We start from the raw sequence: 22,777 nt of genomic DNA on the forward strand, positions 1-22,777 counted from the left end.
AAAATCCCTTAGCCCTCTCTGGGGTGGTGGTCTTGAATCCATAAGCGCATTAAAGAGAAAACGATTTTGCTGTAAAATATTACACACAATCTCAAAGAATATATTTGGCCTTGGTAGATGGATGGGCTTCCGAGGAGAAGCAGAGATTGAGATCCTTGGTACTTGGTTCAGCTAAGTAACTCAACCAAAGGACACCTCACAGAGAGAGACAGAACCGGGAACATTTTCAGTGCCAAGGTGAGGGTACAGTGAGGGGAATGAGCCTCCCCGCTGCTCATTCACTAGCATGAAGTTATCTAAGAGAGGCTCTGTGCCGGATGCTGCTGGTACAGCAAAATGCCTGGTGTATACACCCCAAAGATCATGGTCCCACAGGAAAGAGTGTCTGTGCTTCAGGTGGTCACAGTGGGAATGGAAGGCGAAGCTGCTGGGGCTGAAAATGGGTGTGGGGTCGCCACCCCCTATCCATCCACCAGCTCTCTCTCAGTGACTTAGTGATGTTTTGCCTCCTCTGTGCCAGGTGCTGCAGAAATGACAGTGAGCAAAGCCAGGCACTGGCCCTGCCCTCAAAGAGCTCACAGCCTGAAATTCTCTTATGAGGTTAGAAATCCAAAGGGAATTCATCTAAAGAGGGCACTCACTTTAGGAGAAAGTCCAAAAGATCAAGCACTAACCTTTAATAAAGCACAAGTCCCAGGTTATAGCTGAAAACTACCTCCAAGCTTCCCCCGTCCATTTCAACACTGTCAGCATTCCCCAACGCCAAAGAGGACTGAATTTAGAGATCTCTTCCTTTGGAGTTCTGTAGAATTTTCATTCCTGCTTATGCTGTCTCTAGCATAATCTTTTCTCTCCTCCCACTCCATACTTGCAGTCTACTTCTTTCATAGTATGTGAACTAGAGGTGATGGCAGGAATTTTGAGTTGGATTAAAATAGGCATGGTCCTTTAACATTTTAAATATAACTTTCGAGATGGATTTGGATCTCAGCATTATCATGTTCCAAAAATCATAAAGGAAATTTCATAAGACAAACTTATCTTTGAGTTTCGCTACTTGCCAGTTTCACTAAACATTTGGAAGGCTGGGTGGGCTTCATTTTATATTGGGCTTTTGGAGACTCTGTAGCTGTAGTTAGGCTGTATTGTAATACAAGGCTGAGGATTCAGATCACAAAGCCCGAACATTTGGAGCTCAATTTAAGGTTCAATGTATGATTCTGACAACATTCCACTCTATTTTAGTCTCAACTTGCACATATCAGGCCTTGTAGATAGTTTCAGGGCCTCTGGTTGAAAAGAAAAGTCCAAGTAGCCAGATAGGCACATAAATTCCAAACAAAAGGTATAATGATGAGACCAACACACCTGAGGTAGCTATGTAATTATTTGTCTACAAAATGTGTCTTAAATAAAAGAAAAAAATCCTCCTTGGAATTCCTCAGAGTTGAAAATTTAAAGGTGACTCAAAAGCAAAGGAGATGTCATTTAGCAGATCAGTTCTTAACAATTTCCTTAGAGACTGTGTATCACAATGGGACTATTGGAAAAGGTAGTGGCATACCTTTTAATATGCGGTGCTATAAGTGCTATGCATAAAATAAGAAGCAATGTGTAGGCAGTAGCAATTAAATTGCTTATGCACTCAAACATTTGCCTTGAAGTATAATAAAACTGAGCATGAAATGAAAGGTTCATGCAGGCCTATGAGCAAAACAAAAACAGAAACCCAAAGCCCACCCCAGCCCCCAGTCTACCCCTGCCCTCCCCGGCCACCCTGCCAGTCCCCCCACACGTTTTTCCTGTGGGCTTAAAACCCTTCTGTTTTGGAAGACCTACAGGCTTTATACATTCACCTGGTGGCTCATGAAGACCAGAAACACTGTCATAGAAAGAAGCTCTCTGAATATTCTGAATCTCTAAAGCAGAGAAACAGCAAAAACAGGACAGAAGAGCAAATACACAAACACTTCAGTTAGTGTGAAAGACATTTGACAGCACAAGTCAACTTTGAAATCGGGCTACAAAAGGAGCTAGTCCAAGGCAGATCCCATGCAAACATGACTGTTTAGAGAATTTGCACATTTGGATAAAATTCTTTATAAAATATAGATTAATGCTAAATCAAAAGAGCACATTCCCAACTCCTGGTGTGAGCATTATATGATATCAATGTCAAATGATTAGCCCATGTAAATGCAAGATGACATTTATGAGGAATAAGGCACTATTTGAGTTGTCTATCATAAAAATATCTTATCGTTAGTAGCTTAGGGCATGACTGCAGTGAAGTCACAGCACTATGGCGAATGTAAGTATCAATGGCTTTTACTGTCAAAAATTACGCTGCTGTGTAATTTTACTTCCAATACAGATTTTCGGAAATATAATTTCCGAAAAATAATTTGAATACAAATTACCATATGACAGATAACTACCATTAAGGAAAACAAAATTCAAGTTCTGTTGTAGCAAAATGTTAAAATAATTTTGAATTATAAGCGAGATTATACTTATTGATCATACTGTTACTCATGAAAATATCCTAGGAGGTACATTGACATGAAAATGCAATCTTTATGATTTTTTTTTCCCTCAATATAAGCTTTAAGAAGTGCCAGGAAGTCCTTTGCAGCTGGTAAAGAGATCCCAAACAACATCTTTTAGCAAAAAGTAGGGCATTATAAATCTCTAGGGCAGGGCTGCCACCAATAAATCTTATTTCTCCTGGTTTGGCCTTGAGAAAACTCTAAAACTCTAACACAAACTCTACTTTTTTTCTTTTTTTTTTTTTCTGTTGAGACAGGGTCTCGCTGTGTTGCCCAGGCTGGTCTTAAACTCCTGGGGTCAAGCGATCCTCCTGCCTCAGCCTCCCAAACTGCTGGGATTACAGGAGTGAGCCACCGTGCCCAGCCATAAACTCTATTTTAACACAAAATGTTTCATACTGTAGATGTTGTACCTTCACAGGCAAACTATATTCACATATCATATATTCATCTATTCATGTTCAACTTGTCATTTTCTGCTTTTGCATTTAAGTGGCTCTAAAAAGAGGAAAATAATGTTTTTCCAGGGTTATTTTTCTAGAGAAAAATTGCTCCCCTTATCCTGAGATCTCTCTATCCAGAGTGAGCAGTGATAAATCCTCCACCTTAGAACCCTCTTTAACCTTCTGTGCCTGCCACTGCTTTCTGTATGAAACAAACTGTCCTCAAAATTGGACAAACATGGTACTGCTTCTCTGCCTGCTCCTCACCCTGAAGAACAGTGCCTCCCAACAGCGAGTGGCCTCTGAGATCTTCTCTGTCACTCAGATGAAACTAACTGTCCACCTAAGCTGAAGAGCGACAGCACCTCCTGCTAAGAGCAGCATTATCAGGAGAGCAAACATGTAGGAGTATTCCAGAGCAGAGGCAAGCAGAGCCAAAGCAAACCTGGGGTAGATAAGATATCCCTTGGCTTATTTTGACAAGAATGGCCAAATGCACTCCCAACAGCATATCTTTGGAAAGACAAGGGCCATAAATAGGGCTGTGCAAACATGGCATCTGTGAGTCAGAGCTGTGGACTAAGTACAGATGAACGGGGCTCACGCCAGGGCTGAAGATGCTCAGCAAGGCTTACAGTTTCCTCTAAGCATTTCTGTAATCAAACCAATAACTTTCCTGTATCTCTTAAATGGAAGACACAAAAGTGCAGGTAAGGAGTCTCCAGACAGGGTCCTACCTGTAAGACATAGCATCTGTGATCTGTAATTTGTATGACATCCCAGCCTCCCACCTCCATCCTTGCCCACCAAATCTTATATACCCACAGCTTCTGACCTATTGTTGCCAAAGCCCTCTCCAGTATCTGGGGCTGGTGAGACCTTAAATTAAAGAAGAAAGGAAGGAGGAAGTAGGAAGCTGGGAGCCAAGAAAAAGATTAGCTCAGTTCTAGTACTGCATCTGTGTATATCCTGGTTTCTCAACTGGATCACTACCTCTTGGGAGGCAGGGGACATGTCTCTCATTGCTTCCAGATCTAGCTCACAGATTATTGCCATGGGAAGCACATACTTAGGTATGTAGAATTATACGGATGGGTCAAGTGCTGAACAGGTGTTTCCAATACCATTTTTGGTTAAGGGATATAAGACAAGGACTAAAAAAGGGTTCATAGTGTCAGAATAAATATGTAATAAAGGACTTAATTTCCATGCTTATAATGTCAGTAGTCCCAATACCTGTTTTCCTTCAAAACGAAGAGAAAACCAGTTTTTGAGGCTTGTTTTCAAAAACCAGGAAAAACCCCGTTTCCTCTGTTCCTGTTTCCCAGGCATCATCTCCACGCCCACTGTCATTTTCAGTCGCCCCATATTCAACTCCTCACTTCCAGGCTCTTTCACTCCAATCTACCCAAAACACACTGCCTGTTTCACTTCTTTGAATTCAGAATGGGTCACTACCCAAGGTCACCTACTGATGCTATTTATTCAGCAGTCTCAAGTCCAAATTCCACTAGAGATGGGACATGAGGACTCTCCAGTCTAGCCTCAACCTACCATCCCAGCCTCATTTCCTGCTCACTCTTCTCTGCCCCAGCCCTCTCTAAAGCCAAATGGAACACTCCTCCTGAGCTATCATTTTCCACCTCTCCACTGTGATCATTCTGTACTTCTTCTCCTGCCAACTTCATTTCTACAAATGCCACCCCAGACACTCACTCCTAGAGTCAGTTCATGCAAACCTTCTTACCCGTTTAAGGCATAACCGGGCCATAAATGCTCATAAATTAGTGCTGAAAACACTGTGTGGCACTTAGTAGGTGCTCAGGAGATGTTAGCTTTCATTGTTTAATCAACAAATCATTACTCTCTTTTAAGGACAAGAAAAATTTGCATCCTCTCATCATGACATTTTTCCCTTAGCGCCCCAGAAAAAGGTAGTCCCTTCCTCTGTTGCACACCCCTAAAAATTCACTCTACCATTCCCATGGCATTTATCACAGATCCACTTTGCATACTGATCTCATTCCTTCTGCTGTGTTCTAAGACCTTACAAGGGTATCCAGAGGAGAAGCTGAACGTGAGGAGACTTTGTAACCTACACAGTCTCCAACACTGTCACAGCTGAAGTGATTCCTGAAGGAATGCAAATCCTTACGACTGCAACATTACTCCTCCCTCTTCTTCCTCATGTATTTCCCATCCACATTTCCAACTCACCAGCGCTGGCCTTTCTAGCACTGTAGACCCCGTAACAACAACCTGAGCTCAGAGGTCTTTTTCTGTTCTCGTCTCAGTTTCTCATATCCCACTCTTAACACTGCCTGTCGACAAGGTGAAGAGGAGCTCAACTCTGAGGATACTGTAAGTTCTACTGCAGCTCCCTGCTTCTCTTCCCAGTCCTCACACAGCATCCCTCGACTGACTAGGTCACTGGAAGTGACACTGCACTCAGTAGTCAGTTGAAGACTTTCACCTAAAGGTACAAAGATTAAAGGCTTCTGTTTTACTTGTTGGAAAGCTCGTCTTTCCCCCAGGTCCCTCCCCTCTTTGCTATGTCTCAGGCCCACAGTCTGCTCCCAGGACGCATGCGTGCCTGTGTTCAGTGCATCCCCCCCTGCAGCTCCCTCACACTGACTTGATCTGATGGACACAGTCATTCTTAAGATGATCTTTTACAGGGTCACATTCCCCCTAGTCACTTTCTCTGTGTCCATTCTTCAATTCCTGTCTCTTTCCTTTGGCCCCAGTTGCCCTTAGCCTGCTTCCATTTGCCCTTCTCTGCTTCCATTCCTTTCCCTCTACCTCTAAGACAGCTAGATTACAAGGCTTAAGATGCTACAGAGAAAGCAGATGTGACCCAGGTTACTGAACAGGTCTGGCCTCAGGGTCAAGGTCTAGGCAGGGTTAGATCCAGGGCTAAGGTCCTGCATGGCCTGAAGCCAGGCAAAGAGGTGGAACAGAGCCAGGATGAAATGTAGCAGGTGAGCTGAGCTCTAGGAGAAGATACTGGTTCCTAAAATGCATAGAGACACAGAGACATTTTGATTTTCTGATACTAGTAAAATCTTCTAGTCTACAATAAAAATCACCAAAATTCTTCAACTGAGGCTCATATAACAAAAGAACTATGAGGACTGATGGAAAGAAGAGCAACTGATCTGTATGCAGGCAATTTGAGTTTATCCACCAGCCACTGGGTGTCGGGGCGGGTGCGGGTGGTGAGGAAGGACGGAGCTCAGCAGGCCTGACACAGGGAAAATGGAATGAGCAGGCCTTCTCGGGTTTTGTGTTCCAGTGTTCCTGGATTACAACTGAATTGGGACTGCGGTGGCCTGAGTCATATGTGTACGTCTTTGTGGCTCCGGGCCTAGAATGTTTCTGTACTCCTACAACATCTGACCAGGAAGGTAGATGTCTCTGTATTCATTTCTTAACCCAAGTATTGTTAAAACGGATAAATTCCGATATAACGGCAGCCCTGCTCTAGGGAAAGAAAGATTTTAAAGTAAGAAGTATATGTATCCATATATATGTAAAAGAACCATCTATAAACCTTAATTATAAAAGATTCCAGCCAAGCATGATTACAAAGATAAGCACTTTCTTACCATCTTTCCAAAGCTCTGCCACAAATCTGTCTGATGACTGGTGCAAAAGGGTGGCCACGTTGTCATTCAGGGGGTCCATATTCTTCATCAGCCACTCATCTGCCTTATAGTCCACCTATCCCGCACCAAAGCCAAAAGTGGTGAAATGGAGAACACAAAACCAAATGCAAAAACAGAAACACTTTAAGCCTCAACCAGAAACTTTTATACAACAGTCCCCAAAATGGGCTGTCTGAAAGACAATATGTTTGTAATATATACTGTATTTGTTTATAAACGTTTACCAGCACCTTTGTTATACCTTCATAAAAATGTAGCAAAATTTCAAACACAGCCATTTTAATCCAGTTATTCAACATAAGAGCTCTTACCTTCCCTGCATAATGTATAATGCAAAAATCAGCTTTGTCTTTTAATTGTCGAGGTTTCTGAAACTTGGAGTGGGAACCTTGCTCTTGAACCAGTTTTTCAACAAAGGTTTTATCTGTGGCTTTAGGGAACCAGCATTCTTCATCCAAAAGGGCCAGTACACCAGGAGGGTTCGCCTGATAATGACAGGCAATAAGAATTCACAAGTTTTGCATGCCACTTTAATACTACTGAGTCTGGCACTTAAACTTCTAAGACAATTAGTTTTATGAAGATCCATGGAAAACAAATTGCTAGGATGGAAAGGAATGTCTAAGCCATAACAAGTTTATAATTCAAACACTGACATCTCAAACTGCTAAATAAGTACTAACAAGAAAACAGAGGAGTAACTTATCTCAAACTTATAAACACTGTATGTAAATTGCAAGTAAATGAATTCCAAGCAGATGGCCCCACAAAAGTGGCAAATAAAAGAAGCCAGAAACGCAGTGGGAAGTGGAGAGATGAAACTGAATGTTCATATTCAGTGACTGGCTGGAGAAATCATTATAACACCTCAACTAATGAGAATGCTTCAAACATTTTATATCCTAATCAGTTTAAGTTCCTGTTTAAGTAATTTTAAATTAAATGTATCACTTTATATTTGGTGAAATATTTTAAACTATTAAGTAGAATATATGGAAATTGATAAACTAAGTCAGTCATCAATTGCTTTATATATTTGTTTTAACAGGCATTTGACAACCCATTTTATGTGATTCAATTATTACTTCATTGAAAAAAAGTAGCACTTTGGGAGGCCGAGGCAGGTGGATCACGAGGTCAGGGGTTTGAGACCAGCCTGGCCAAGATGGTGAAACCCCGCCTCTACTAAAAATACAAAAATTAGCTGGGCGTGGTGGCACATGCCTGTAGTCCCAGCTACTCAGGAGGCTAAGGCAGGAGAATCGGTTGAACCTGGGAGGCAGAGGTTGCAGTGAGCCGAGATGGTGCCATTGCACTCCAGCCTGGGCAACAGAGCAAGACTCTGTCTCAAAAAAAAAAAAAAAAAAAAAGCGCTAGATGAATCCATAGAGACAGAGGGTAGATTAGTGGCAGCCGGGGATTGAAGGAACAGAATGTGGAGTGACCACTAATGGGTATGAGGTTTCTTTCTGGGGTTATGAAAACGTGGCAGGATTAGGTAGTGGTAATGGTTCCACAACTTTGTGAATATACTACAAACATCACTGACTTGTAGTTTTAAAAGGGTGGATTTCATGGTTTGTGAATTATGTCTCAATTTTTAAAAAGGCCTAGAGCTCACCATTGTCTGGAGTGACTTCCTTTTTGGAGGTAAATGACACATGAAAGCTAAATAAGATATTTAAATAGTGATGGTCTATTTTCTAGTGCTTCTGGGCCATCATTTATTGCCACACTGCAAATATGGCAAGTGTGTGACACAAAACTGAACTCGTACCAGTTCTAGGGCACACTCATGAAATCAGCTGTTTGAATAAGACTCTAAGATCAGTTCTCATCAACTCACAAAGCCTTCATATTTACTGGCAGAGAGTTGGCAATACACACAAATGCTGTTTTTAAAAGTAGCTAGAGGCTATGGTTAAATATAAATGAAACAGTGTAATAATGTGGTCAGAGAAAGGGATGGGTGATCTGAATGCCAGCGGGTGGAAGCTGAGGGAACCCTTCTGCAATGGAGACCCTTACCCCAGGGCTCCTCCACCTGAAAGAATTGTCAGGGTTTCAGATCAGCTGAAAAGAAGACAGTAATCTGAAGCAACTGGGATTAGGTCACTTTAGAGGAGCTCGGAGTGGCAGGTAACTCAATCCACCCTAATCACACAACAACTGTGAGAAAGGAAGTTCCACATTAATACTAATATAACAAAAACATCCTCCTTTTACCCTTTTACATTCTTAACCACTTTTAATGAGAATTTTCCTAAATTCCGACACAGTATCTCAAATAAAATTTGTATTTTTTTCTAAATGACTTGGTGACAGCATGATCATGAATATCATTACTGTGTCTCCTTTTTATTTTTTCCACTTCATCCTTCAATGTCAAGATCTCTATTATCATTCCTTCTCTGAACCGGGTATTTCCAAGAGCTGTAAGCTTAGAAGCCTGTGTTTCTGAATATTGGTCATAGGTTTTGTGAAAGCTTGTGAACTCAGAGGCTTGCCTGCCACCAGCCCACAGTCTGGCAAGGCAGGGGCTGGGATTATGCGAGATGAGCTAAGCCTGGCACGGGCCTGTCAGGTGCCACCACAGAGGATGTTTTTACGGCATTTTCCTTCTAGAAAGTATTGTTTTCACTCTCCATTTTGCAAGGAACATCAATGGGATCATTATCCCATGTCATTCCACAGGCTGTCGTTAAATTCCCCATCATCATAAACTCTCATGGGGTTTACAAAATATTATGTTTTTATTTTTTATTATTATTATTTTTTGAGACGGAGTCTCGCTCTTGTCCCCCAGGCTGGAGTGCGGTCACGCGATCTTGGCTCACTGCAACCTCCACCTCCCAGCTTCAAGCAATCCTCCTGCTTCAGCCTCCCGAGTAGCTGGGATTACAGACAACCGCCACGATGCCTGGCTAATTTCTTTTTGTATTTTTAGTAGAGATGGAGTTTCACCATGTTGGTCAGGCTGGTCTCGAACTCCTGACCTCAAGTGATCTGCCCACCTTGGCCTCCCAAAGTGTTGGGATTACAGGCGTGAGCCACTGCGCCTGGCCATGTTTTTATTTTTTAATCAGATATTTCTATGAATAAGTAGAATAATCCTCAAATTGAGGTAAAGAGTGAGTCAGCATTAAATCTTGAATTCCTTCCCTCCCCTTTCTGAGCTATCTCTCCTATAAATTGGGACTATTTAGGCAGGGAATAAAGGGTCCACTCTAAAGGCTGAAGGAAGAGCCTAGAAGTGCCAGTACAAAGAGGATAGGAAGGAAAGAAGGAACGAGTTACCTAGTTCTACTCATTGCCCGTCAGTGTCTGGGCATAACTGGTGAGTAGGAACATCATGACTTCCCAGCTCCAATACTTTCTGAATGCCCTGGCTGCTGTGGTTTCAATGTGTTCCCTGAAAGTTCACATGTTGGAAACCTGGTTCCTAATGCAGCCGTGTTGAGAGATAAGACCTTTGGGAGATAACTGGGTCATGGGGCTCTTTCCTAGTAAATGGATTAATTCATTCATGGATCAATGGGTTGTTGAGGAGGTGGGTTAGTTATCATGAGAGCGGGTCTGTCATAAAAAAGCCAGTTTGGCCATTTCTTATGAGCCCCCCCAACATGTGATGCCCTGTGCCACCTCAGGACTCTGCCAAGAGTCCCCACCAGCAAGAATACCCTCATTCAATGCAGCTCCTAGACCTGGGACTTCCCAGCCTATAGACTACAAGAAATCAATTTCTTTTCTTTATAAATTACTCCATCTTAGTTATTCTGTTACAGTAATGGAAAACAGACTAGGACACTTGCCAAATAACTTCCCTAAAATACCACTTTCAACGTGCTGTTCACCTGCTGATTTCTGACCATAAAACTCATCCCTGGAATGCTCCCTGCACAGCATCCACACCTGTAATATCTTCCACAACACTGCCAGCCTACTTTGTGGCCTTTGCCTTTTTCCGAATTCATAGAGCATCAGTTAGAGTCGTACCCAGGAACCAATGAGCTCACCACTATGCTGTGTTCTGTTTTCTGGCTTCAAGATCAGGTTCTTGAGGACCAAAGCCATGCTACATACTATCTCATATCCCCATGGCACCCCCAATCTGCATTTCCAGGCCATAATTGAGGATTTAATACATTCTTTTCTTTTTTTTTGAGATGGGGTCTCACTCTTGTCACTCAGGCTGGAAGGCAGTGGTGTGACCATATCACTGTAGCCTCCAACTCAGGGCCTCAAAGGATCCTCCCGCCTCAGCCTCCTGAGTAGCTGGTACTACAGGCACATGACACCATACCCGGCTAATTTTAAAACTTTCTTGTAGAGATGTAGTCTTACTATGTTGCCCAGGCTGGTCTCGAACTCCTCGTCTTAAGTGATCCTCTTGCCTCAGCTTTCCAAAGCACTGGGATTACAGGCATGAGCCACCACACCTGGTCCAATAAATTGCTATCTGGATCTTATTTTACCACCACAATATTTACACATAAGGCCTGGAAAATAATTAAAAATGTAAACATCAAACCCTTTCTACTTCACTTACTTATTTTTTTGTTTGGAAACAGGGTCTCACGCTGTCGCCTAGACTGGAGTGCAGTGGTGCAATCTCGGCTCACTGCAACCTCTGCCTCCTGGGTTTAAGTGATTCTCATATCTCAGCCTCCTGAGTAGCCGAGACTACAGGCACATGCCACCACATCTGGCTAATTTTCTGTATTTTTAGTAGAGATGGGGTTTCACCATGTTGGCCAGATTGGTCTCGAACTCCTGACCTGACTCAAGTGATCTGCCTGCCTCAGCCTCCCAAAGTGCTGGGATTATAGGCGGGAGCCACGGCACCTGGCCTTCTACCTCACCTATTTTTGCTTGGAGTTAGTTATTAGGGTTGAAATGTTTAATTACTTTACCCCATGATTTTCACCTTTAGAGTACAATTATTGTGTGAGAGTAAAAAAAAAATATGCAAAAATGGTATATAAAGTATTTTGTCCTAGAGGGTAAAGCAAAAGAAATGCAATTAAGTAACATTAAGGAGAATTAATATTTGTAAGACTCATTTAAAGGTCACAAAACCATTAGATTTACAAACACTCTAAAAACATTTTAAAAATTAAGACAGGTAATTTTCCATTTGGAAGACTTTCGGCACAATTATTCCTATAAAGATACTGACCTAGCAAATTTTATGGGTTCTCGTCCATCCTAAAATAAAACTGCAGGTACATAATCATTATATTCTTAAAATGTAGGACTTCCAGTGTCATATGGACGCATATAATGAGCATCTCAAAAAACGTATCATATAGTCATCAATAGTACTAATGTGAAATACTCCCTTCCCTTATTTACATAAATGCCCAAACAATTCTTTAGGCAACAAAGCAGTGATGAAATGTAATGAAGTGTGTTCATGTGCTTGTGTATGCACAAGTTACCTGGAAGTCACTACAAGCATGCCACCTCTAAATGACCCTATAAGCTACAAAGAAGCAACTATCCTCACAACTATAAGTAATTTAAGATTTTTGCTCTAAACGTCACTTGAAAGGTAAAATGATTTCTTATGTATTATAAAAGCCAAATGAAAATTTTCTACTGCTTTCCTTAAACTCAAATTTCTAATGTGCTGGAACTACATCTCTAATAGGGGTGAATGTCTTCTAGGTTCTTCCTCTTCCCGATGTGCCACTGCTCCTCCTGACTGCAGGTACTGTACCATCCATGATCTCTAGCCATTAGACCTCCAACACCTTCAAACATGAAGAACACAAGTGGCAACCGGAGATTGAGCAGCAAGAACCAGAACTGCTTCGAAGCCTGCTGCACCTCCTAGGAGAAAACTCTGCGTTATTCAAACATACCTACCTAACTAGTGTTAGAGCTTCCTCTACGTTACAGATATCGGCGGTTAATCATGTTTTAGTTTTTCTTATATTTTGGCAGATAGCAAAATAAAATAAATGAAGCTGACACCTTGTTGAGCAAAAGCTAACTGATAAGGAGTACAGAACCAGATTGTCAACACTTGCTTGAGATCATATGGAGTTGAGTTCCAAAAGTGAATGAGTTATACACTCGAAGCTTGAACGTGAATGAGTTCTATGTATTTTTACAGAATATTAAACCATGAAGAAAAGAGTTTCTGATGCTTCCTAAGATTGCCACTAAAAACACATCTGACAAGACTTCCCTGAGAACAAAAACTTCAAATTAAAAAAAAAAATCTGGCAAAATAAAACATCTTTGTACTTTAAAAGGCCAAACTTTAGTTATCTGCAAAATGGATTTACATGACACGTCTTGTTCTCAGCTAAATAAAGTGTCAGGTGGAGCTCCACATCCTTTGAAAGGTACACACAAATGCCAGCACACAGGGCCATCTGCAGTCTGTGCGGGCCAGAGCCCACTATCCAGTATTCCCATGCAAGCAAGGACACGAATCAAGCTGCGAGGAGAGCTAAAGAAGGGTTTTACTGGCATGCTACTGACTTTTAAATTCTGTAGCTATTTTATCAGAGTATCACCTTCCTAGAAAATTTAGATCAGAAAATTATTTCACCACTGAACAGACTGGGTAATTTCTGTCTTGGGTTATGCCACTTAAGGTCACTGCTTGAGTGGAAAATGAAAGACAGCGAGCAAGTGAGCACTCTTACAGGTCTCTCTATCAGGTCGATGCATGGCTGCAGATCCAGCCCAAAATCGATGAAGTTCCACTCGATGCCTTCGCGCTGGTATTCCTCTTGTTCCAGGATAAACATGGTGTGGTTGAACAGCTGCTGCAGCTTCTCATTGGTGTAGTTGATGCAAAGTTGTTCAAAGGAGTTCAGCTACAAATGTCAAAGGGTAATTTTCCAAACATGGGGAGGTGGAGGGAAAATGGGAATAATTAGTTATGTAGTTATAAAAAAATTTTTCATTAAAAATTACTAATTAGGTAGGAAGTACATGATTGCTTCTATCTAATGACAGTGACTAAACCAAGGGGGGTGGTCTCCCAATCCCTCTCTCACATACAGCCTTTTTGAAAAGGTAAAGAGAAAGAACATACTGTCTATGGCTGCATTACTGAACTGCTAAAATGAAAAGATAATAAACTTAATATGCTAACTGAATGCTCTGCAAGTAAAACAATTCAGTTCTTATTAGTGAATTGTTAAGGACTATAAATAAATAAATGAGACAGTAAGAAAAAGAAGAAAAACAAAGGCTTGGAAAAACCAGAGGCAAAGGAAGGCGAACAAGGTGGTGGGCGCGCTTCTGAGCTGGGGTGGAGAATGCATCTGGTTCTGTCCCACTCCACTGTCACTCAGGCTGTGGGCTCTAAGGTGAGGTAGGAAAAGAGTCATCTTTACTGCATGGAATTGCTGAGAGCTCAGCCAGGCCTGGCACATGGAATGCGCTTAGTATGAGACTCTCTATCGTTTCTCTAAGCATTCCCTTCCCTTATCAAATGTTTGACCTTTGCAATACCAAAAGTGATATTGGACTGCCCTCATAAAGTGAATTTAGGCATTTTTCATACGTTATTGTCATTTCTGTTCCTTCTCTGTGAACTCTGCCCATTTTTTAAGAGAAAAATTGATTGGGCGAATGCATAGATGGGTGAATTAATAGGTATAATTTTCTTAATCATCCTATACACTAGAAGTGCTCAACCTCTTTCCTGCTTCTATACTGTTCACACAAGCTGCATGTGCCCATAAATAACCTCTTTCATTATAAAAAGTGATTTTCAATTAAAGAGGATTTAACCCATCTCCAAGGAGTTGATTTACAGTCTGAAAAAGCCACTCCAATCTTTTCCATTCTCCAGAAGCTGTTAAATTCACTATTTCAGAATGAGGTCATGCAAGGAGGGCAGGGGCAGTGCTTGCCTTGCTCAACACTGTATTTCTGGCACACAGGACAAGCCTCATATTTACAGACTGCTGGATTCTGCTTATTCATGTTCATGTAGGTGAACTTTGCTTTGCCTCAGGATGATGACATCCTATTGCTCTATTTAGCCTGGGCCATTACAAAGAAGGTTTTTTTTTTTTTTTTTAGGAGTCTCTTTCTCTTGCCCAGGCTGGAGTACAGTGGCACAATCTTGGCTCACTGCAACCTCCGCCTCCCGGGTTCAAGCAATTCTCTGCCTCAGCCTCCGGAGTAGCCGAGATTACAGGCATCTGCCACCACGCCCAGCTAATTTTTGTATTTTTAGTAGAGACGGGGTTTCACCATCTTGGACAGGCTGGTCTTGAACTCCTGACCTCGTGATCCACCTGCCTCGGCCTCCCAAAGTGCTGGGATTACAGGCGTGAGCCACCACGCCCGGCCAAGAATGGTATTTTTAAAAATGAATTTCTACCTGTCTTCCATATTTAAACTACCAATTATAATTTTAATTGATTTTTAAATCAATAATGCATGGTAGAAAATTCAAAGTGTACAAAGAATTGCACCAGTTTCACTTCAATGAAACTTACTTCTTCTCCCTATTATCAACCAGTATCTCCTATTTTTGTGATCTTTCCAGAAATATGCTGTGCATTAAGAAATGTGTGTATGTGTGTGACCCTGATTTTTTTTAACTTAACAATGTATCTTGTTATGTTGTGGGATCTTTCCTTAGTGTATAAAGCCAGCCCATTCTTTATAATGGATGCGTAGTATTCCACTGTATGGAGCTATCACAATAATTTGAACCAGTTTCCTAAAGGTGGGCATTTAGGCTTTTTCTTTCCTTTTCTCATGACAAATAACACTCACTGAACAACTTAGCATTTTTACCATCTACATAAATGTAACATTTTCCCATCGAGAACAGCGTGTGTCTCCTCACTTGTTCAAGTCTTCTTTTCTTTTCTGCAGCAGCACTGTAAAGTTGCCTTCATTTAAATCTTGCCCAGTTCTTTCAAAATTTATTTTTAGGTGTTTTGTCTGTTTGTTGCAGTTGGAAATGAGGGTCTTTTCTTTCACTATATCTTCTGATCATTTATGTAGAGGAAAGTGACAGATTTTTTTAATGCAATTTGTACCCAGCCACTTTTCATGATTTCTTAATTTATTTACAAATCAAAACACCCTAAAGCAATCTCTTAGAGTGGCAGTGGCAGGTTCAGTATTTATGAGGATAGACTTATAATTTTAAAGGGGTTCATTTTAAAATAAGACAATTCAATACCCAATAGTGGCTAAAGTAACACACAGATGATCACAAAAAGCACTTAATATTTGTGCCGTACTATATTTACATAGTTTACATCTATATTTATGGAAATAAAGATATACATTTTTAGATGCCCCAAATTTTATGCACCTCCCTGAAACACCGTAGCAGGTGTGTGACGGTGAAACTTTTCTGCATTGATGATGAGTAAGTATTTGGACAAATCTAGTCAGATCAACAGTGAAATCTATTGTTAAACCCTGGTTATATCTGCAGTACACAGATCACTGCCCGTCCAGGTGCCTCCCTCTCGCTTTGCTCCTCTCCTGATTCCCCAGCCAAGCCCCCGTCATCTTGCCCGTGTTCTACTACAGTGGCCCCCCTTGACGGTCTCTCGACCTGGCCCCATGCTCTACTCCACGTCTCTAACTCCTCTCTCCCTCTGGTCAGTTATATCCAGTCATACTGGCTTTCTAGCAGCTTAGAACAATTGATAAGTTCTGTCCCATACAGGACCACTGGAATTACTCTCATTATGCCGGGAAACTGACCGAGGCTGGCAGCTTCTCATCCTTCAAGTAAGCCTAACTGTTGCCAATGCAGAGACAACCGTCCCTGAACAGCTACCTCAAGCTGGCCTCCCAGTTCTATCACAGCACCCTTTCAGTGCATTCTCACAGTCCTGCGGATTCACTGATTATTTGCCATTTATTGTTTGGCTCTACTAGAATGGCAGGGACTGTATCCCTGGTGCCTGGTATGTACTGGGCACACAGTAAGCCTTCATATTTGTTAAAAGAACAAACAAAAAAAGGACGAGCTAGAGGAAGAGGGGGAAGAATACCTCAAAAATTTCAAATCCAGCAATATCCAGGATTCCAATGAAAGATGCTCCCTGACGTTTGGTCCTATCCAGAGCTTTATTGATGCGATGAACGAGCCAGCGAAAGAGCCGCTCATAGGTAGCTTTCGCCAATGCTTCTACTGCAAAATCTGCCTGTAATTAAATCACAACAACCTTTTATTCTGGAAACAATCTCAACAAAGCATAAATAGCTGTTTTACGGAATTTAATGTTATACAGCACTCAAAAAACCTGAGATGGCATTCACTGCTTAATCATGTCTCAATTTTACACATCAATAGAAGGCAATATTAGAAGAATTAAATGAACACAGGGAATAACAAATTTGGGGGATGGGTAAAGATGCCTAATAAAAATAAGCTCCTCCCCATGCGCCTGGGTCCTGGGTAGCACTGTCCGCCTGGATTCAGCTCAGTTAAGCTGGTACTTTCTCTCTGCTGTACCACCCAGCACAGGGACAAGGCGGCAGGGGCCCTTCTGTTGGTCTGGTTCCCGAAGTATGCAGATTTGTCTACTGGATTATCTATCTACCTGGGGAAAACTAGAGATTATAATTTGACATTTACTTTTTTTAAAAAATCACCTTTAAAAAAATTTTTTTTTTTTTTTTTGATACGGAGTCTCGTTCTGTTGCCCAGGCTGGAGTGCCGTGGTGCAATCTCAGCTCACTACAACCTCTGCCTTCTGGGTTCAAGCAATTCTCCTGTCTCAGCCTCTTGAGTAGCTGGGACTACAGGCGCATGCCATCACGCCCGGCTAATTTTTGTATTTTTAGTAGAGATGGGGTTTCACCATACTGGTCAGGCTGGTCTCAAACTCCTGACCTCAGGTGATCTGCCCACCTCAGCCTCCCAAAGTGCTGGGATTACAGGTGTGAGCCACCGGGCCCGGCCCCTTTTAAATTTTTTCGAAAACAAAAAAGTAAATATACTTAAAAAAAAAAAAAAAAACTCATTTAGTACCTAAAAACACCCACGTAAGACAGTTTGTATTGATTCAGTTTGTTACATGTCAATCAGAAGGCCAAATGGCCATGGCTTATCATTCAAACAAATCAGTAATAACAATGAACATGAAACCTACCTGTTCTTTGGTCTGGGCTTTTTGCACATAGTCTCGGCCGACCTTGATCCGGGGAGTCAGGATGGCCCGAGTAAACTCCATCACATTCATCCCAAGAAGATGGCAGAGCTTCTGCGCAACTGAAGTGTAAAAAGTCTCCTAAATCCTACATTTTTTACTTATAATCTACTCACAATATATTCAATAAACACTGGAAAAACCTTAGTAACAATTAAATTGTATTAAGAAATAAATAAAAGTCTTAAAATCAGACAAGTTTTAGGTCTAATGAAAAATACCTTCCATCTTTTCAAGTTAATACACACTCATTTTTAGGCTACAAGAGATGGCTAGTCAGCATTTGACTGCCTTGCCTATTTATTCATTTTTTTAGAGGCAGGTTCTCACTATGTTGGCCAGGATGGAGTGTAGTGGCTATTCACAGGCGTGATCTCACTACTGATCAGCACGGGAGTTTTGACCTGCTCCATTTTCAGCTTGGGCTGGTTCACTCCTCCCTAGGCAACCTACTGGTCCCCTACTGCTGGGACGCTACCATACTGATGCTGAACATAGTGTAGACAACCGATGGGCATAGCACGACAGCCTAGAACTCCTGGGCTCAAGCCATCCTCCTGCTTCAGCCTCCCGAGTAGCTGGGACTACATGGCCACTATGCCCAGCCTTCTTACCTTTACAAGAGTGACCTGATCCTCTTCTTTTTATGGGTCATTAAAAAATTTCAAAGCCAAGCTATACTAATATATGCCTTACTCTGCATTTTAGATGGCTCCATTTTAAGTCTATTTAACCATGGAAAAGCCATATGGAGGATGGAGGCCCAACCGCCAATCAAACTACTTTGACTGAATGACAGATGAATGGTCCTGGAAATCAACAGCCCTAAGAGGAGGTGCCACAGCTTGGCCAGAAAATGGTGACCAAGAAGCAGCAGGAGAGGCAGGCCCCTTAGAAGAGTCACACAGAATTAAATTGTTATCAAGCCTCAAATTGGTTACAAAAAACGATTATTTCAAGGGCAGATAATGTGACTTTATGTCAGCCTTCACCCGCCACAGTGGACTGCGGATGCCTCCATGAGGCAAGATAACTAACTTGTTAGAATAATCAAGCAGTCAAGGCAATATAGAGATTCCTCACTTTTTCTCTCCAGACCATCTGAAGCAAACTGATATATATATATAATATATATGTATATTATATATACATATATTTAATAAATATATAATTTATATCCATATATTTATATATTTATATTAAATATATATTTTATAATATATAATATATATATATTTGGGTCACAAACTTTTGTTCCTGACCAATGCAAATTTAAAACCATTTTTGACATTTGAAAATGGGAATATTTCCTATTAAGATCTAGATTTCCATTTTTCTTTGAAAAGTCACTTATATTTGGCAATACTGGGCCTGTAATCCTGGCAAGGTGCACACTGGCTGGAACTCAGCAGCTGCACCTCCCTCTCAGGTAAGTGTGTGACCTCCTGCGGCTGAGTTCTCCTCCCTCAATTCCCAAGGCCTCCTGCATGCTAAGGCAGAGACCACTCCTACTTTTCATCCTACACCCTGTCCCCTGTCCTCATTTATAGAATCAGAGGAACCCTCGTGTAAATACACGATGTTGTCACTCTACTCGAGGGTCCCTTCAGAAATGCTTCAGAGGCGCTTTTACGCTTGCACTGTAACACCTTCTTAGAGAGCACAACAAGCCATCGAAACAGAAATAAAGTCAGTATTCATCAGTTTACCTGTATTTTCTGGCATGGAAGCTTGATCAGTATTTCTCTCCTTTTTGAAAGAAATATTTCCAAACTGTAGCACTGAAGATACTACTTTAAGCATTGCTTCATATTGATAAAAAGAAAAAAAAATTAATATTGCCTCAAAATGTAGCAGAGACATATACTCATTTATTTTGTGCTAAAAATTAGCTATACAAAACTTTTCAGTAAGACATGTCTTTTCAGGATTTCATACAATTCATTAGTTTCCCAGTCATTTTCTAGTTTAGGTGATTTACCCCAGATGTGTAAGTCTTAGGAAAGTGAGTACCAGAATCTTAGAGAAATCACACATACACAGAATCTCTTCATGGGAGAAGCCCATTATGTGCATTGCTTCCATGGTCTCCTGGAAATTATCTTTGTCTTGCTGTCCCGGAATAGGAATATAGCCATTGGAGAGAAACCTGTAGTTATTAAATCCTTCAAGAAGCAAATCAGCTAAAAGGAAATATAATGGAAGAAAATTTGATAAATACTCATGAAGACAACTAAGCCATACCTGCACTCAAACTGTGCCAGTGTCACAGGAGAGCAGCGGTCACCATACAACCCATTGCCAGCAAAATGTTTTTTTTTTCCTTTATATATTCATGTAAATACACAAACATACATTTTTTAATTATCTGTACCAACAAAGGAAAATGATGATGTTAACAATGCAAAAACCTTAACAGGAGTTTTGGGGATGGCAGTTTGTACAATATTCTGTTTGAAATTGGTTATCTGCGAAATGATGTCAATTTTCCAGATGACAAAACTCTATTGTTTTCAGATTTAAATATTTTAGCCCTCTTTTTTGAAGGAAAGCTTTTAAACTCATATTCTATATTCCTATCTTAGCAAGTAGTTTGCAGCAAACACTATGAAGTGAATATGAAAACTACCATGGACATAAGCTAAAGATACAGTGATGTGGACCAAGCACGTCCCGAGCCCAGCAAAGGCCCTGAAACACTTTCTCCAAGCCAGCTTGCTTGGTGGTTAACTTGCCTTTAGAATGATGATGTGATGTGGCACAGCAGACTATTATAACAGGTACCCGCACTGACTACTTGTACCGTAGGAGACGTGAATTAAAGAGAACTTACTCTTTTGACAAATGCATTCTTGAGAGCCAAAGAATATTTCTCAGGAGTGCTCAAAATAGCAGGGCTATTTATCGTTATAACACATATGCAAATGTGCTCCAGCTTTCTTTGTGACTGGCTCTCTTGCTCTCCTGCAGAGAATTTCTGCAGGTCACCCTGTCCCCTTATTCTTGTCTACATCACATTTAACTTCTACAGGGTACTGCCTGCTGCTTTCTTTTTCTATTTCTTTCAACACTTTGATCATTTTAAAGAATTTACTCCTATTGCAGTTATTGCCAGTCTGAAAGCCTGAGCATTTTCTTCTCTTCAGTGTTACATACTGCATCATCTTGAATTTTTAGTCTCTCCTTGGCAATAACTCTATTTTTTTGTTGCTTGATTTTTCCCTTGCAGGTCGTTCTCTGATTAATTTTTGGGTTCAAAGGTTTCACAGATGTCTGTGGTTAGCAAAAGCCTGGATGCCAGATGAGAAAACTTTTACTGTATATGTGTCTACTTTGATATCTAGATTATATATATAATAATCATGCAGAAACACTAAATTTGAGAATCAGAAGAGATGGGAAAGTTATGCATCTTCTCCTCTCCCTCAATATATTTCTAACCCAGCAAAATTCTGACCCAGACCTGAGCTCTCCTTTGTACCTGTCCAACTCTAAACTTCTAGTCCTTGTGATCCATGACAGTCAATCAATCAATATCCACCACAGGCTCTTTCTAGTACTAGTGGAAGCAATAACATATATTCAGTTGTAAATCTAGAAATAAAAATATTTATTCTACTTAATTTCATTAGGTAAATTTCTTTTCCCTTACTTTCATATTTTAAAACATTGAAACAGAGTTGTAAAATACGCATCATTTGTCTTCTAATTTAAAAAATTTTAAAAAAGAAATAAAAGTACAAAAGATTATATTATCTACAATACCCGCCGCTTAAAATAAAGTAGTTACCCCATGGCATGGAAGTTCAATTTCATTTTGATTTTCATGATTTAACCAGCTGGAAATTTGGTGTTTTGTGTGTAAAAAACTGTTTCCCAAAATTGTTTTTTCTCAAAAAAATATTAAAAGAGATATTCCAGTGAATATAAAATAGTAAAAACCTTTGTAACTTACACTTTAGGTGTTCTCCTGCTCCAGATAACAACTGGTAAAAGATATGAAAAGTACGTTCATCTTTTGCTTGACGAACAGCACGAGACTTTTCCAGAAGGTCTGAGCAAAGACAGTTAAGAATTAAATTATTTAATATAATTCTTAAATAAATAAAGGCCCTCTTTCAGCATCTGTAAATTTACATCACAAAACATCTTCTTTCTCTGATTATTATATAAACTATCCTGCAATGAACTATTCTAAATGACTGTCTTCCATCTGTGAAAAAAGAAAATAGGTGCAACTTACGTTCCTCACTGATCTTCCAGAATCATTGGTCTGGGAAGGAACTTAAAAATTATACGTGCTTCCCTCACTCAGCTCCACTCTACCCCATCCTTCCCCTAACTTGGATTACATTCAAAGAATACCACACTATACGAGGAACTGTAAGAAGCTATTAAAAATGAAGTACAGTTGTTTAAGGCAGGAGAAGCTCTATAATACCAGATTAACACAATTTTATAAATAAGGAAGCCATGGTATAAGGAAATTAGTCAAAATAATATAGTTAATAAGTGGTACAGTTAGGAACCAAAAACTTGGCTTGACTCCAAAATGCATGCTGAGAGTGCCCACAATGCTACCCTATTGAAAGCCTCCTATATGAGAGGCACTCGCCCCTTCACACCGAGCAGCACATGTAACTTTCCCATATGCCTTGACAGCTATGATGAGATTAAGCACTAGCCTTCCCTCTGCTGCTCTGAAGAACCGGTGCGGCCAGTACCTATGCCTGCTGCTACCCACCCTGCCTGGGCTTCCCAGGGGGCAGGTGGCACAGTCCCCAGCAGCTCCTGCATTTCAGACCACTGCACACCCAGCTGTGTATCTTATCTGGGGCTCAGATCCACAGTTCTTGATGCTCCCGGAGTTCCTATGGGTTGACAGTCACACTGGCATCTCAGACAACGTGTATCACAGCTTTGGAAGATGTTTGCCTCTCTTGAGGTAAACC

At 40.9% G+C, this 22,777-nt stretch overlaps 1 protein-coding gene across 12 annotated transcripts in view; it reads right to left on the reverse strand.

Moving 5' to 3' along the window:
- MYH10 (myosin heavy chain 10) overlaps positions 1-22,777 on the reverse strand; it is a 155,520-nt gene that overhangs the window by 54,387 nt on the left and 78,356 nt on the right. For 7 of the 12 annotated variants that reach the window (XM_019013298.3, XM_055367462.2, XM_019013296.3 and 4 more), the window contains 9 exons: positions 21,781-21,879; positions 19,865-20,008; positions 19,535-19,630; positions 17,769-17,887; positions 16,665-16,817; positions 13,323-13,496; positions 6,972-7,145; positions 6,601-6,715; positions 1,857-1,919 (listed from right to left, as the gene is read on the reverse strand). In XM_019013298.3, the coding sequence (XP_018868843.3) occupies positions 1,857-1,919; positions 6,601-6,715; positions 6,972-7,145; positions 13,323-13,496; positions 16,665-16,817; positions 17,769-17,887; positions 19,535-19,630; positions 19,865-20,008; positions 21,781-21,879 (1,137 nt within the window). The remainder of the gene's footprint in view (positions 1-1,856; positions 1,920-6,600; positions 6,716-6,971; positions 7,146-13,322; positions 13,497-16,664; positions 16,818-17,768; positions 17,888-19,534; positions 19,631-19,864; positions 20,009-21,780; positions 21,880-22,777) is intronic. The other 5 variants (XM_019013302.3, XM_055367463.2, XM_019013299.3 and 2 more) reach the window with 1 other exon arrangement.

Source organism: Gorilla gorilla, chromosome 19 (genome assembly GCF_029281585.2).
Source record: "Gorilla gorilla gorilla isolate KB3781 chromosome 19, NHGRI_mGorGor1-v2.1_pri, whole genome shotgun sequence".
Taxonomy (NCBI): domain Eukaryota; kingdom Metazoa; phylum Chordata; class Mammalia; order Primates; family Hominidae; genus Gorilla; species Gorilla gorilla.